The 18,242-nt window shown below is 33.3% G+C and overlaps 1 protein-coding gene across 1 annotated transcript; it reads right to left on the bottom strand.

The window, feature by feature from the left end:
• Window positions 1-305: 305 nt before the first annotated feature.
• Window positions 306-2,372, bottom strand: LOC122198122 (uncharacterized). Its single transcript, XM_042902301.2, has 3 exons — window positions 2,236-2,372; window positions 677-2,073; window positions 306-601 (listed from the first exon to the last, which is right to left on the bottom strand). Exons 1-3 carry the CDS (start codon window positions 2,297-2,299, stop codon window positions 521-523), a joined length of 1,542 nt encoding a protein of 513 aa, XP_042758235.1. The 5' UTR covers window positions 2,300-2,372; the 3' UTR covers window positions 306-520.
• Window positions 2,373-18,242: the final 15,870 nt, after the last annotated feature.

The raw sequence follows: 18,242 nt of genomic DNA on the forward strand, positions 1-18,242 counted from the left end.
AACCGTTCATTTTTCTTTTTCGAATTTCACCACTGATAAAAAGCTACCATTGGTATTTTTAGGGCTCCAATACGGTGTTAGCGCCGGCCGGTGATTCATTTATGACACCGGCCTTAGACATTTGTTTTGTTTGGTATTAAACCAATAAATTATAATATATTTTTAAATCCCAAACTTAGAGAAGACGACTAACAAAACCAATGGATGTATCTCTCCCTTAGCTTCGAAACCGTCTTGACTCGTGACTAGGTGCGAATGTGCGACGCATATCACAAAATTATATAAAGGAAAAAGGGAGTCACAAATGAGGCATTGGTTATATTTTATTATCAAATATAAATACACTTGAAACTAACACCAATCCAAGAGATAAAGATAGATGAGTACAGTTAAACCAACTCCTTTTTTCATCTATTATGTTATGCATATGATAAAAGAAGCAAAACAAGACTTTACATGAAACAGAAAATGATGTTCATTTCGAGTAATTAGTGCTACAAACAAATCCACAAATGGAGGTTCATGGAGACGTGATGGATCGATTGTGTATTCTGCTTGATCGCCTCACCGGGGACAGCATCACCTCCGGTTTTTTGCTTTTCTGTTCAAATACCAAACATGTTAATTCGAATCTATGAACATAATTAAATATCAAATTAAATATAAAAGTATTCACCTTTTTCTTCACAATCTTCTTCTCAACTGTAAAGCTTCCATAAGAAGGTGAATCGGTAGAGAATTCCATGTAAGAGGATTTTGCCTCACTGGAAGAAACTGCATCAGAGTCGATTAAAGATCCAACATGCGTTGTCTTGTACTTTACAAAAGACGAAATTTCCGACTTCTTTGAATAGTATATGATACTCAAAGTTGCCAGAAGAATGAGTACACAAACCCCAATGAAAGCTGCAAAATAAAGATCAAATCTTGACAATTTGATCAAAATATTTTCATCCACGCCATTGTTGTTACTGTTACCATCTTCTTTTCGAACATCCTCCTCTACCATCATTTCTAAAGCTTCTAATTCTTCACTCGTTTCACCTCGATCAAAATCACTGTAAATTTCTTCACTTGTTACTTCATAAGAAATATCCTCTTTCTTTTCATTGGAATCTTGAAACTGCCCAGTGTCGTTGTTGCTCCATATTTTTTCATCATGATATTCATCAATCATACAGTTTTGTTGTATCTCTTCCATTTCTTCAATCATGTATGCTTCCAACTGGTTGGAGTGCATGTTATCATCATCACCAACATCTTTTTTCCATATATCATCATGATTGACATCAACATCAACATCAGCATCAACCTCTCTCTTACCCAATTTTCCCACGTTTGAAAAGTCAAAACCAACAGTCCTTCTGAAGACGCTACAGTAGTCAAGATTCATAAAACCCCGTATGGCTTCTCTAGCAGGTGAAAGGTTTGGGGAGTTCATACAAATTATGGCAACGGTAGTTAAGATCAAAACAATTATCACAATCAAGTATTGAGCAAAAACCTTCGAATTCCATCCACTACCCTCCTCAAATTCATCAAATACACCTTCCTTTTCCTTTTCTTCTTCATGTTCATGTTCAGGAGCAATTATGCCAGTTTCTTCTTCAACAGAGTCTTCTTCAGAAGAAACACTCGACTCTAACTTTTCTGTGGGAAAACGCATTCCAGTATCATCATAAGAGGCACTTCTTCTAACCCTAGATACATTTTTTTGACGAGCAGATATTTCACGATGCCTATCTGGGTTGAACTTCAAGTACCTAGGCCTTGGGGAAAGATAATTCTTGATGGGGTCATAAGGCTTCAACGGTGTCTTCATATCATCATGGGGATCAACGCCCATTCTTGAATCCTTGGAATCGAAACTAAACGATCTTGGTAAACAGCGTTGTCTTTCGACATCTAGGGTTTGGATTTTGTTTCTTTCCGTCATTTTTTCCTTTTTCGGAACATGATTTTTAGAAGCTGATGATGTCGTGGTAGTCATAAAATGTTTAATGGCCAATCGTTTCTGATGGGCCATTTTCAACTTGAATTCCATTTCTGCACTTAATTTCTTCACATCGTTTCCTTTAAGAACATGAAGATTCCAGTGAATTTAATAACCAGTAACAACATAACAAACTTCAAAATCCCAAAACATAAACATCAAGTTGATTCTGTGATGAAGTCAATTGATCGGAGAAAAAAGATAGAAAAAAAAAAACTGAAGTGGTGGATCAAATAGAGTACCTTGGAATAGAGAATTGGGTTCGATTGATGTTGATGAAGTGTGATCCTTGCCGAAATCATCCATATTTCTTCAGTGATGTTCCTTTCTTTGGAGATCGCAACGTAATCAAGAATAGAATCGAAGGGAATCAATTACCAGATTTGGAGGGAAAGAGGGAGATTGAAATGCGACCGTTACTATATTCGGAGGATTTATAGATCTTCTAAATTGAGATCTTAGCCTCAAAAATATGAGCCCATGGGCCATAATTCTAAAAGGACTAGTCAGTTATATTATTATTATTATTATTATTATTATTATTATCTAAAATTTTCAAAGATTTATATCTTCTCTTCTACTATAATAAATAAAAGTTTTTTTTTCTTTGTCACATGTTATACTTTCATTCAATTTACCAAATGTTATTTTGTGGGTATTTTAAATTAATTTTTTCCACATCTCATTTTATGAATTATTCTATTTTAATAAATTTCACATAAGAGTTTAATTAATAATTACAGTGATTCTATTCTAATAAATAAAGGTTTTTTTTATCATATGTCATACTCTCATTCAATTTGTCAAATGTCATTTTGTGATTATTTTGAATTAATTTCTTTTTCACATGTCATTTTATAGGTTTTTCTATTTGAATAAATTTCACATAATATTTTAATTAATAATTACAATAAATTTATCCTAAAAATGAAGGTTTTTTTTTTGCCATATGTCACACTCTCATTCAATTTGCCAAATATCATTTTATGTTTATTTTGAATTAATTTTATTTTCCACATGTCATGTCATTTTATGAGTTTTTTTATTTTAATAAATTTCACATAATATTTTAATTAATAATTACAATAAATATAGTAATAAATGAATATCAATTTCATTAATGGATTTATCTTCTTATTTTAAAATTCATAAATTAAAGTTCATTAGTTTATTTTCCTTATTTATTTAAATATAAAAGAAAAAAAAATCAATTTTATTAACTCATTGTTTTTTTTTATTTTCTTATAAATCCAAGGTTCTTAAATATTTAGATATTTATGAGTCTTATACCTAATTAATTACTAAAAGGAGAAAGGGAGCATAAAAATTACATGTCAATGTATCATGGACATGAACTAGCGTTGAAACAATAAAATTTATGAAGATAATATATTATAATTTTTTTTTTTTGATATAAGTTATTGATGTTTCATTTTTTAGTAAATTACATGAATGATCCTTATGGTTTGGAGTAATTTGTACGTTTGGTCCGTAACTTATTTTTTTAACTCGGAAGGTCCCTACTGTTTGTTTTTGTTGCACGTTTGGTGCCTGTGCTACATAAAAAAACTATTTAGCCCTTGATTTTTTAATTTATTTAAATAAGGTGGGGTAGATAAGGTGAGGTGAAAGTAGGGTTGATGTGTGTTTATTTAAAAAAATTAAAAAATCAAAGACAAAATAGTTTTTTTAGGTAAGACATGGACCAAACGTGCAACAAAAACAAACAGTAGGGACCTTCCGAGTTAAAAAAATAAGTTAGAGACCAAACGTATAAATTACCGCAAACCATAGGAACCATTCATGTAATTTACTCTTCATTTTTTCCCTAATAAGTATGTATATATTGGATTTTTCCGAATTAAATTTTTAATTTTTTTTTCCGAAAAAACTCTTACATTTTTCCATTTTTGTATTTGACCAATTTTGCTGGTTTATCGATATCTTCCGGTTTTACATAATCTTTTTCTTTTTCAAAACCTAAACTTTTGTTTTTGTTTCTTTTTATATATTTAAAACTCACATTATAAGGTGCTCAAAGATTGTAGCAGGTGAAAAACAACAGTCTAAGATGCCTAGATATTTTAGATTGTTCGGAGTTCGAAAGTTGTCTTTCTATTTGATTTTTAAAACATATTAAGATGTGAAGCCAGCTTAGACCGTTGGTCTTCACCTGCTACAATCTCTGACCATTATGTAAATATATTTTGATATGTATTTTATTAACAAGAACCGACCATACAAATTATTATATTTTGTCAACAAGAAATCTGTAAATTAATTTTGATATGTATTTTGTCAACAAAAATCGAACACGCAGACAACTATGCATTTTCTCAACACAATCGGATATGCAAAGTATTATGCATTTTGTCAAGTGGTCTAAGATACAAATCCAAGTTAGATTGTTGTTCTTCATATCTTACAATCTCTGCACATATTGTAAATAGATTTTGATATTTATTTTGCCAACAACAATTGGACACAACATCCTTTCTAAGTGTTTTTAAAAATATCAAATGTCTCATTCAATTTTTAATGTTGGAAACTATCAAAGTACCATAAACAACAACATAAAAAATAAAGGAATTATGAGCCAAAACAACAAAGTTGGTCAAATTGTGAAAGTTTTTTGTGAGAAAAAAATGAAGCTTTTTTTTTAATATATATATATATATATATATATATATATATATATATATATATATATATATATATATATATATATATATATATATATATATATATATATATATATATATATATATATATATATATATATATATATATATATAACAGAAAGATTATCGGTAAACCTGCAAAAAAATGGGCAAATTAAAAAATATGGAAAAATATAAGAGCTTTTTAGAAAAAAAAAAAAGTCAAGATTTAATTGGAAAAGCTAATATATAGGGTCTTTTATGTTATTAACCAACAAATTTAAAATCAAACATTAGTAAATTAGATTTAAAGCCCTTTATGTCACACTTGTAATCGTCTTTATAGTACACATACTTTAGAAAAACATTGCTAAAGCCATCACTCTTTATAATAGAATTATAGAAATTATAGCATACATAAAGAAACAATACATATAAAAATAGAATTTAATGTAATGTAATGGAGCTGTGAATGCCGCAAGTTTCCTGTAAACGTTTGTCATCGTACCCATTCTTTAGAAGTTTTAAATATAGAGCATGTTTGCATTCTATCACTAAGCTATCAACCCAAACAAAGACTCAACACCATAAGCTAGTGTTTATTTCTATGAGAATCAACACATAATGAGAGAATTCAAATCTTCCATTGATTAACCATCCATGCTTTACATAGAACTAAATTATATACAACTTACACTCAAGCTAACAACCTTAAGCTATCAAACATATCAAACATAAAATGTAACCAACTGTACATTAAATTACATAAATACCCTTGTCACTGACAAATTCAATTGAGTGAAGTAAAATGACCCCCCCACCCCAAGCTGGCGGATACGAAAGAAGCCCAACCTTGGATGTGGATAATTGACGTTGTGGACCATACAATGGTTGGGTAAAAACATCAACCAACTGATCTTGAGTCTTCACATGAAACAAAGATATTAGACCAGCTTGTAATTTTTTCCTCACAAAATGACAACCAATTCTATATGCTCTATGTTTTCATGATAGACAGGATTAGTAGCAATGTAGATGGCAGCTTGCATATCACACTTCAAGGGTATGGGGTAATATTGTCAACTAGTAACTCATTAAGTAATCGACTAAGCCAGACCAATTTTTCACAAATTCGTCTCATTGACTTGTATTCAGCCTCAGCAGAGGACAATGAAACAGTTACTTGCTTCTTGTATTTCCAAGATATTGGAGAATCACCAAACAATATGAAAATGCCACTCACACTTCTTTTAGTGATTGGACAAGACGCCCGATCAGAATCACAGAATGCTTCAACTATAAAATTGTAATTCTTGTTAAAGAATAAACCTTGTGAAATAGACCCTTTGAGATACTATAGAACATGAAGTGCAACTTCATAATGGGCTTTGCTAGGTGTTTGATTAAACTTACTCAAGTATTGAATCTAATATTGAAGATCGGGTCTGGTGTGTAACAAAAAAATTAAATTTTCCAATAAGTTGTCGATACACTGTTGGGCCAGGTAAAATATCATCCATAGCTAGCAACAAATGTGTTTTGGGTAGCATAGGAATGTTGGAAATAGGTTGAAGTTCCATGGAATATCAAGACAAAAGTTATTTGACATACTTGTGTTGACGAACAATCATTTCTTGATCAATTTTGTTGAATTCCAAACCCAAAAAATAATGAATGTGACCCAAATCTTTGATTTGAACTTGTTGAGGAAGTGAAGCTTTATTAGACGTTATCTCTGTTGGATATAGTGTCTAAGTCCATAACTTTATTTGGTATGTACTTGACCAGACCCGGCATGGTCCATTTGGGTTTTATGATATTGCAATACTTGGATAGACTAAATGAGAGAAATGACACTTGTGATTATTAATATATTATAAGTTCTAATATATTAATAATAGTATCATTTAATTAGTGTTGATCAAATATTTATTTAGAATTAATTTGGTGATCAAAGTGAGACTAATTAAATATACAGGGTTGATTATGACAATCATCTAATCTTTTATGGTGGATTTATGATCCATGGTTTATGGAGTTGGGTTATAACCATTTGGAGCTCCATGGATAGTTCATGGGAGTTACAAACCCATGGATCATTAGAAATGAAGAGTCATGACAATTAAGGGAATTCATGTGTAAACCCTAATTGTGACAAAACTATAAAAGGAGCCCTATAGCTAGCAAAATCGGACTACCAGTGAGTTCTAAGAGGGCATAACTGATTTTTGAGTGCAAGTGTATTCTCTCAAGTTATTGCAAGTCTTGTAGTGTTGTGTGAAGCATTTGAGGCACAACATTTGGGGTGCTAGGCTCACAAAGTCTTCAAGGAATCCAAGCAACAACAAAGGTATGTACATGCCACCCGTCTTGGTAGATCCTACCCTTTTCCTTGCTAGTAAATACCGAACTTAACTGTGGTAGAACTTCTACTAGTTTTTATATTACATATTCCCCATGCCATGCTAGTTAGGAAGTAAACCTTGAAAAATAAAATTTGCATGTATATTAGAGAAAACATAGATTCAAGGTTTATAGGGTTGCATGTACACCATAGGAGTGTTAGAATGCTCAAAACCCATCAGTGGTATCAGAGCCTGAGATTGTTTTCTGTATATTTGATGCAAACAGCTTGAAAAATTGAAAATTGTTCACTGTTTGACTGGACTCACCGAGTGCAAGGGGAGAACTCGATGATTCCAAGACAAAATTCATCCAACTCGTCGAGTAGGATCATGCACTCGACGAGTAGGTGCATGCTGGTCAGTTTTCCGATCGAGTTTTGTTGCTGGAAATGGGCTAGAATCATTATCCCAAACTGTTTTAGACTTGTAAAATCTGTTTTGTAAAGTGGTAAGGATTATGTTAACCCATTTCATATGACTATTATCAATTTTCAAGCTTTATATGTGTTAATATGATTTCTTGAAATTGTTTGATATGAATATTTGTTCTTATGAGTTTTAGAAGATCATATGAATTATGTGTGACCTACATGCTTGTTTAATTAATGATCTTAATGCTGATGATGGTGTCCATAACTTGTCCTCAAGTTATGGATAACCAAAAGTCACTTCTTTAAAAGTTGTCATTAAAGAATAGGAGGTTTCATAAAATGAAGAGGCTTCAACTTTATGAACCATTAAAACTCATAAGTTACAAATTGAAGAGTCTTGAAATAGTTTCAAAACTTGCACTCAGGTTTTGGAAGTTGTAAAGTCTTACACTCTAATACTTTAATTCCAAATTAAACCTTAGTTTTGTAAAAGGGTTTAAAAACAACACTTATACTATTATTATAATCTCATTTAAATAGATATGTATAAGAATAAGTCAATCTTACCGCAAGAAGGCCTCATTCACGAAGCCGGTCTATAAGAGGGGTATAAGGTTGTTGCCTATAAAATGGCAGCTTAATGGGTGTCCACTCTCACCCACCGCTTTCTTGACCGGTGGAGGGTCGTTAGCCGAACGGGTAGGATAAGACTTTAACTCTCACTAAAAGTATAATGAATTATAAAGTAACTATAAGTTATTAATTTCCAATCTTAGTTACTTTAGGAAAATGTGAAATAGGTGCTAGCCATAAAATTACACTTTGTACCTTACCAAGTCGTTAGTGGAGTGTGTGTGGTTAACCGGCACACTAACAAGGACTAGTAAGTGTGGCAAAGGGTAACTTGACTTTATTATAGATCGGTGGAGCGTGTGTGGTTAACCGACACATCGATTAGGTAATATATTTAAGGGTACCAAGTCAATTTGTATGGTTATTCACACCTTGTTTGTGATCCTCGGCATCCCAGTCACAAACTTGAGAGGGCACAATCGAGATTTAAACATGCCATTGAAAAGTTCAATGTATCTCAAAAGATCTAGGAGTTTCAAATCCAATAAAACCTAATAATAAAATATTTCGTTCTTATGGTGGAAATTGGTAAATCGTTATTTACCTAACTTCAAATATTTTATAGTGTGGATTACGGTATCCCTCTTCCAACTATAAATAGTTTGTTGGATCCTAGCCTTAATATTTCATTTGGGTGACTTATTAAGGATTCTTCATCTAATTAAACTTGTCCTTCTTCGTTTAAGATGTCTTCCAACACTACTACTGGCTCGAACCCTACAGGCTCCTTTTCCCTTATGAACTTGTGTGGGAAAGTCACTTTTGATGGGTCTAACTTCAATGAATGGATTAGAAACATCAGGATGATTACCCGCTATGAGAACAAAGAATATGTCCTTGATAAGGAGCTTAGGGTTATCAATGAGTCCACTGCTACTCCTGAGGAGCTTGCGGAGTACACTGCACATGAGAGGGATGCTACCAAAGTGTCCTGCATCATGTTGGCTACCATGACTCCTGAACTCCAGAAATCCTATGAAGATTTCTACCCCTATGACATGCACTTAGATCTGATGGATAGGTACCATCAGAGCGCGCGTCAAGAGAGGTATGAAATCATCTCCTCCATGATAACGACCAGGATGAAGGATGGTGAACCCATCACTGGTCACTTGCAGAAAATGCAAAGGTTCATGGACCGGTTATTGAAGCTGAATGTAGACTTCCCTGAGGACTTGGCGATTGATATCATTCTCTACTCCTTACCTCCTAGTTATGATTAGTTTCGTATGACTTATCATATGAACAAGGAGGAAGTCACACTTAGCAAACTTCAAGGACTTTTAAGGACCGCTAAAAGTGGCCTTAAAGGTAAGTCGGTTATTACTTCTACTCCTACTCCTACAGCAGCCCCTGTTCTTGCAATTGGGCAGGGAAAGGGTAAGAAGAGGAAAAACCTTTCGAAGGGTACCAAGGGTAAGCCCCTTGATGGTTCCTCTTCAAGTGGGACAAAGAAAGGTCCCATTACTCCTTCCTCAAACCCAAAGGAAGCACAATGCTTCAATTGCCAGGAAAAGGGGCACTGAAAGCGAAGCTGCCCCAAATACTTGCAAGATGTAAAGGATGGGAAAGTTAAACCCACCCATGCAGGTATTTATACAATATTGTCTAATAACTCATCTAATGCTAATTCTTGGGTGCTTGATACAGGTTGTGGTATTCACATTTGTATTGATTTGCAGGGCCTAAGAAGAAGTGAGCAAGTGGAGCACGGGAAGATAAACTTAGTCATGGGCAACAGGAAAGCATCACCTGTTACCAAGATAGGAGTTTATTCTTTATTGCTTAATAATGGGTTAATGTCAGATTTGAATAAATGTTGTTACTCACCTGAAATGGCGAGAAATATTATTTCCTTTCATGGCTTGTACAAACAAGGGTTTACATTTTCATTTGATAATAATAATGGTGCTATTAATGTTTATTATAATGATGTATTTTACTTTAAAGCATTACCTTGTGATGGTGTATATGAAGCTGTGAATGTTGTAAACAATCTAGGAAATAATGTGTTGTATATTGATTCTTCAAATAGCTTGGATAAAGCGTCCTTGTGGCATTGTCGTCTTGGACATGTCAACAAGAAGCGCATAGGCAAACTCCAAAAGGCTGGAGTTTTGGAATCATTTGACCTAAAGTCAGATGATAGTTGTGAGTCTTGTTTACTTGGAAAAATGACAAAGTCGCCCTTCACTGGTACTTGTGAGAGGGGTGAGGGTTTGTTTGACCTCATACACACAGATGTTTGTGAACCCTTCAAATCAACCACAAGGGATGCTAATCGTTATTATTTGACTTTTACTGATGATTATAGTAGATATGGATATGTCTATTTAATCAAACATAAGTTAGAGACTTTCGAGAGGTTTAAAGATGTTTAGAAGTGAAGGCTTTCCCGAATGGTCATCATGTCCGGAATGTGTGCTGATTCGGAATGAATATTTTGTCCTTATGCAATTAATGAATTTTGCCTTTGTATTGATCTGACACTTCATAGGACTTAGTCTTTTTGTAAAGTTAGACAATCAGAATGTCAGGAACTTCTTTATTGTCTGGTTCTATATTACTCTCTCAGTTTATTCATTGTAACCTACACTCCTATTTAAAGGAGCTTTCAATGCAAAGTCAAGGACGGATCATTCACTCACCTTTGGCATTTACTAAGTTATTTCAATTCTCTTTCAAACATTCTTCTTGTTCTTCATTTATTAACTTTACTTTGATCTTTTATTCTCATTCTTCATTTATGACTTGATCATTTGTTGAATATACTAACTTAGACTTGACTTGTCTATCCAAGATTGATTAGAACATTTATTAGCAAGCAGACATTGATCTTAACCATTCATTCAAGGTTTGATTTTTCAAACCTTGTCCCTGCGCATCAGATCTATTTTGTTCTCTGAATTGGTATCAGAGCTTGAGTGGTTGTCCTTTGAATCCATAAGATCAGATTATAGTTGGTTTGAAATTACCTTGGTATTTCAACCATTTTTGTGTTAAGGATAAAAGTTCTTCTATATACCACTTTTGCTTGAAGATATCTTAATTTCAATGGCTACTTCTAATCCTCAACAAATGATTTCAATGCAAATTCCATATAGTTTGGGTGGCCCTACACGTGCCCCATTACTAATTGTAGAAGAATATGATCACTGGAAAGTTAGAATGCAAAGATTTTTACTGGCCAAAGATAAAGGTGAAGAAATTTCGAGATCCGTCAAAGAAGGTCCTCATGTTCCTGAAAGAACAGTTGTGAGAGATGTTGATACTCAACTTATGGGTCAAGATGAAGGTCGTCTAACTCCTCTAACTACATATGATATTGAGAAGTTGCATGTTGATCAAGTTGCTTTCTCAAAAATGGTGTTTGGTGTTCCTCCTTCACTCTTTGAGCACATCAAGTTGTGCAAATCAGCAAAAGAGATTTGGGATACTCTTCAGGACTTGATTGAAGGTTTGGAAAATATGAAAAACAAGCGTCTCACCTCAGTTGTCAATAACTTCGATACATTTGCTACCACTCCTGGTGAATCAGTGGCCTCAACCTCCAACCGTTACCAAATCATGGTCAACAACATGACTGCTCATGGGATTGTCTGAACTCCTTTGGAGTACAATCTCAAATTCATAAACAGTCTCAGAAAAGGATGGGGAAATGCAAAATCTTTTCTCCAAAGTGATGGTTCTTTGAAAAAGTTAAATCTCTATCAACTTTTTGATGAACTTCAAGGACACGAGCCTAATGTCGCTCAAACCATAAGGGAACTCTCCGGAGGCCCTCTTGCTCTTGTCAGTTCTTTCGAACCAACCATTCCGAACTTGTCTACTTTAGACCCTTTCAAACCCATTGCTCCATCTGCTCAACCTTCCGCACCCATCTTACCCACACAAAACTATCCTATTGATGATTCTGAAGCCGTGGACTCTGAACTCTGTTTCCAACAGGAGTTAGCTCTACACTCCATGAAATACAAACGTCCTGTCAATCCTTCTTACAAACCATACCGAAACCGATTCCATGCTCCTCACCAAAAGAATCCTCAACAATATTTAGCTTCAGAACTTCAACCTACTTTGGAGAATCCTCTTGCATACAAACCAAACATCACTAAGCCAAACTCTACTTTGGAACCTTCTCAGAATCCTAAATCTGACAAACCAAAGATTGCGTGTCATAAGTGTGGACATGCAAACCACTTTGCTAAAGATTGTCTGGCTGATGCTCCGCAAAAACCAAAAATCAAGGATTCTGCTTATTACATCTGACAAGCTCAAGAGATGGTTGAAAGTGAAAAAGTCGTCGTAACAACGGTATCAAGGGATACTGAAGGATATTGGTCATTCGGAGATGATGATAACATGGTAACCGGAAGAAATATGTGTTTGATGGCAAGACAAACTGTTGAATGTGATGAAGGGTATTGGTCATCTGGGTCAGAAGATGAAGATGATGTTGCTGAACCTCACTACTGATACATGGCCACCAACGATCCACCTGGTCGAAGCATCATTCAGCAGGTAAAATCTATAATTACTGATAATAATTTTGATTTGTCTTTCTGTGAACCTTATCTGAACCAGATCCAAATAGATATGAGCACCATCCTATAAAGCCTATGAGTCTACCGTAGAAGCTAGTAAGAAGAAGGAGTGTCAATTAAATCGCCTTAGGTTACATTTTGAGGATAAAAAATTGAAAATCAAGTCTTTAGAGCATGAATTTGTAATGTCAAATGATGAATGTATCATTTTAAAAGACAAATGTGAAATCACCTATTCTGAACGAAAATGTCTTGATTTCTAATAACAAACGTCTCAATGCTAAGATAGATGCTTTGCATAATTCTATAGACATGCTTGAAGAGAACAAACGGATGACTCGTAATTTTCGTCATCCATGGTCTAAAGCACCTGGTCTCGGAAGCGAATTTCCGAATACAATTACTCGTCCCTTGAAGGAATTGCAAAATTTGACATTCATGGGAGAGGTTCCGCACATCAAACATTCGTACACCCCTGTTTCTCCCTTGTCACCTCTACATGAGACCACATACCATTTTGAGTCATTAATTCCTGAGTTCCAACCAATTGTTGTCAAGTGTCCCGATTCCACGCCTCTTCCGCCTCCGATAAACCTAGACCTGAATCGGACCACGAAATTTTATCACAGGGTTTCAAATCGTCTAGATTACGTTCCTAAGCATAATCATCCGAACAACTGTGTTGTTGAAGAAATCATTCTGGTGACAACTGAAACTGTTACCTCTGAGTTTGTATGGCATCCTTAGATGATAAAGTTGAAAATTCAAGTTGTGTCTCCTCTGATTCTTGCGAATCAGATTCCTTAGTCGTCTCTAAAACGAAATTGTTCCCATTAACCTGATTTTAGTAATCCATCCGCAGGACAAACTTCAAAATCCTCATTTCACCCTAAGAGAAAATCAATGCTGAATATGAAGGATATTGTAGATCCCAAAGTAGAAGCTTGAAATGCACATAAAAAGTAAGTTAAGACTAGACAAAATTCCAGGTTCCTTGACAGCTCCAAAAAGAGTGTATCTTGGAATTCCCATAGTCAAAACTCCTTCACTCCAACTAAGATCCTTAAGAGATATTCTAAATCTCTTAGTCCTGTATAACCCAAGAAAGTAGTCAGTACTACTCAGCCTAAATCTCGTGTGAATGCCATGACTGTCCAAAACACTTCTCCTCGGACTGTTTTATCTGTTTTTATTGCTAAATCTGATGGCACAATTTTTAAACCTAATCTTTCGAAAACCAGTGTGTCATCAAGCAAATCCACAACTATTAAGAAATCAAAATCTTCAAAGAAAAATCTTGTGTGTAAAGTCAAATCTCCGATTGATGAAACATCAGTTCTGAAGGTTACAACCGTTTCCAACGCTCTGGAGGTTCAAGGTCCGAAGAAGAATGTTCGTAACCCTCAAGTCATTGAATATAACGTCGGGCCTTCACCCTCGCCTTTGAGACCCTTTATTCGTTCCTTGGTACCCAAGCGCCAAGGCTAACATTGAAGACAAAACAGTGCCAAGAGCTCCCCAGAGCGACTGGTGTAGTGCTCTGGACGCCGCTACTGGCAGAGTCTGCACCAATAGCGAACGACCACTCACGAAGCACAATCCTTCAACCAAAAGCCATCACTCCCTTCCAAACCTGAAAAGGTAGAAGATACTGTCAGGGATGTGTTCCTCGATCCACAGGTATAAAAGGCACCATCTCCCCTAAGAGAATGGGTCTATATTTGTAACCTTTCAGAACTCTGTTTACGCGTTTAACCCCTCTCTCTCAAACCCTCACTGACTTGATTGTCAGAGCCTCATTCCTGGACATCCTCCCGATTGAAGACTAACGATCTCATCTTCTTTGTTGTGATCCACAAGCTCTTCATCCCCGCCCTCAGGAAGACAGTGTTAAGCCGGTGGCATATCACAACAGTTACTGAAACACAAACAGGAGGTAGTATGAGAGGGAGATGGAAAGGGAAAGGGAAAGGGAAAAGAAAAGGGAAAGTTGTTGCCTTAGAAAATGAGGAAATTCCACAATGGTGGACATCAGAGGAGGAATACGCTTTAGCGGAAGCATGATGTTAGACTTCAAAAATGGAAGTCATGCAAATGGTATGAAGAAAAGTGCTTAATGGGTAGAGGTGTTTGCCAAATTTTGTGGTACCTTGAAGAAAAAACCATACTGCAATTGTGTTATGCTTAGTAGTAAATGAGGTCAAATAAATAAGCGGTGAACAAAATTTAATGGGATCTACAACAAGCTTTAGTCTGTAAATCAGAGCAGTTCCAATGACTTTGATTTATTCAAATCTTCAAAAAGAGCAATATCGGATCGAAATGAGTCATGTGTTCGAGTTTCATAAAACATGGGAGATGCTGCGAAGAGATCCAAAATTGACTAAAACTCCTACATCAACGGTGGTTCAATCAAAGAGGTCTCAAAATTTAAGTTTGGTCGACGCATAAGACACACACACTCGGGTCGACCTCAACCCCAACAACGATGAGATTTTGGATGACATTAGGGAGATCTCACCGCCGCAACGACCGGTGGGGCACGACAAAGTGAAGTATGCTGCAAAATATGCGGAGGAAAGCAAAGCTTGTGGCGGAAATCGAAGCGATGTTCTAGGAACACAATTTACTACAAAATAAAAAAAATGATTTGCAACATGAACACTCGGGTTTCCTTCTAGGCAAACACATGAGGAGAATAATCGACGCGGGCAAGAACATATGATGCACGAGTTGGCAATTCTTAGGTCTAGGGATGAAAGTTTGGTGTCCGAATCTAAAAAAGTGTTACGAATGATGAAGGAGAAGATTATGACAAAAATTTTGGACAATTAGGACTAGCGTTTTTTGTTTTAAATTTATCGTATTATTTTGGTCTTGTAATGTTTTTTTTTTTTTTTTTTTTTTTTTTTTTTTTTTTTTTTAAATTTAATACTATATTTGATTTAAATATTATGTCTTATTTAAAAGGCATGTTTTATAAAATTATATTTGATTTTATAGTTATTAAAAAAAATAAAAATAAAAAATAAATGATGACCATTGAAGTTATTGAGTGTTAGAACATGATGATAATTTTATATGATACTGTTATAACATCATAGGTATAATGACATATTAGAGTATACTTTTTTTCTATTTTTTGTTTTATTATTACATGGTTTCTCCCAAAGCAAGTGATTACTGATTTGCTTGAATATAACAAATACACAAAATTTTCAACTAGATTGAAGGATGTATTTGGATTAATCGCGTGTTTGAAGGAGGAACTCGTACCGACTTCCATTCATATATATAGACCTATGGATAGTTTACTTTAATATTAAGTCTCTCATTTGATAAATACTATCTGTATTTTCTTTAGTAGTATACCTTGATATAAAACTCGAAGATCGCAGCCCATTAAATATTAAATTTGTGATAGGTTCAAAACCCTCGGTTTGGATATTAGCAGACAGATTCAAATTCCCTTTTCAAAATTCAAAGTTATGAACTTTTATAAATAGAATAATAATAGTACATTGATTTTCGTAATCAACCCTTGAAATATGGCCGTATATATATATATATATATATATATATATATATATATATATATATATATATATATATATATATATATATATATATATATATATATATATATATATATAGAGAGAGAGAGAGAGAGAGAGAGAGAGGTTGGAACATATGCTATTTATAATTATTGAGTTATTGTGTTAGTATTGCAATTCTTACTAATATGTTATATTTACATTTCTATTTCTCTATATTAGTTTTAAAATGTTTGTATAATAATTATACAAATATGTATATTCAGTAAAAAAATGTGTATTTTTTTAATTAAGTAAAATTAAAATGATATTCTTTAAAGAATGTATCCTATCAAAAATATGTAATTTTGTTTTTTTTTTTTTTTTTTTTTAATTTCTTAGAATAAAATTAAAACTAATATGAAATTCTTGAACATTCTTGAACTAATTGTAATAGTAATATAAATAAAAACACTATATATATATATATATATATATATATATATATATATATATATATATATATATATATATATATATATATATATATATATATAGTTAGGTTCAAATGTTTTCACTATCTATTGTGTGCATGTATGATTGATTTTGGACCAATATTTTAGTTATTTTAAGAAAAGTAATTAATGCATATTAAATACTGAAAATGTAATTAATATCCATTATATCTTCAATATGTAATATGCATTAATTACTTTCTTAAAATAACTAAAATGATTAGTCCAGAATCAATCATACATACACACAATAGATAGTGAAAACAAAATAATATAACCCTATATATATATATATATATATATATATATATATATATATATATATATATATATATATATATATATATATATATATATATATATATATATATTGCACAGGTTTTTAAAATTTGCTGATCAAATCAAACGTCATCCAACCAATCATAATATCTTACATGCTTTCTTGTATAAAGAGCCCCCTATTTTATTCCTTTCTTTAATCAGTATATTGATGATTTTATTCTAATTCAATTATTATTAAAAAAATTCATAAAGGTTATGGCTATAACCAAGTTGGTCTTACTATGAGTTTGAAATAAAAACTGACTTTGTTTGAATAGAAGTGATTTCATAATTTAATCAAGATTTGATAAATAATTCAGTGGATTATTAAAATCGGCATGTAACTACAGTTAAGAATAACTTATAGGAAACAATAATGCGACTTATATATAGGTTGTGTTTGGTTGGCAGGAAAGGAATGAAAATCGAGGGAAAATGAATTCAATTCTTTCGATTTCGTGTCTTGGTTGGACTTAGAGGGGAAAATGGTTTGTTAAATGAAATATTTTTTTTCCGTCAAATAGAGGAAAATTGATTTGTTCCAAAGTTGGATAAAAAACATTCATTCTCATCAAAGAAAGTAACAGTTTACAAATGTAACACCCCAAAAAATTTTCAAACCATTTCAAAGCTATGGTTATAAAATATTTTTGGAAATTAACTCGCATTTAACAAAAACTGGTCTCACAAAAACATTTACAATTAAAACATTGGTTGTTAATATCAAGCATCATACAACCATAACAATCAAATACGAATTATATCAATACATTAATAAGGAACTTAGAAAGTTTCAACTCCATTCTCTATTACATCACTTCTAACTTCCATCGATCAACCTCTATCCTTATTTGTATCTGATGCACACGGCATTAAAAAGAAATACGTAACACAAAAATGTCTCATGGACTATGTGGGTTTTAGACCATAAAACATTTCAATTATTTTCAAGAAAACTTCCTTTTATTCATACCATAAAGTATTTTCATTCATTTTAACGAAAATTCATTTCATTCATACCATAAAGACATTTTCAATCATTTTCTTACATAACATAACATATCATATCATAAGTTTCATTTCTTACCTTAGCATTTCATTAGCTTCTTTTCCATTTCCATTTAGAACACCAAGGTGGAAGGAGCAAATCACTCCACCAAGGCATAATTTCCAAGACTGGTGTGCGAAAAACAAAATCAACCCACCAAGGAATCATTTCCTAGACCAAGGTGGAAAGAACAAAATCAATCTACCAAGACATCATGCT

Source organism: Lactuca sativa, chromosome 5, assembly GCF_002870075.4.
Source record: "Lactuca sativa cultivar Salinas chromosome 5, Lsat_Salinas_v11, whole genome shotgun sequence".
Lineage (NCBI taxonomy): Eukaryota > Viridiplantae > Streptophyta > Magnoliopsida > Asterales > Asteraceae > Lactuca > Lactuca sativa.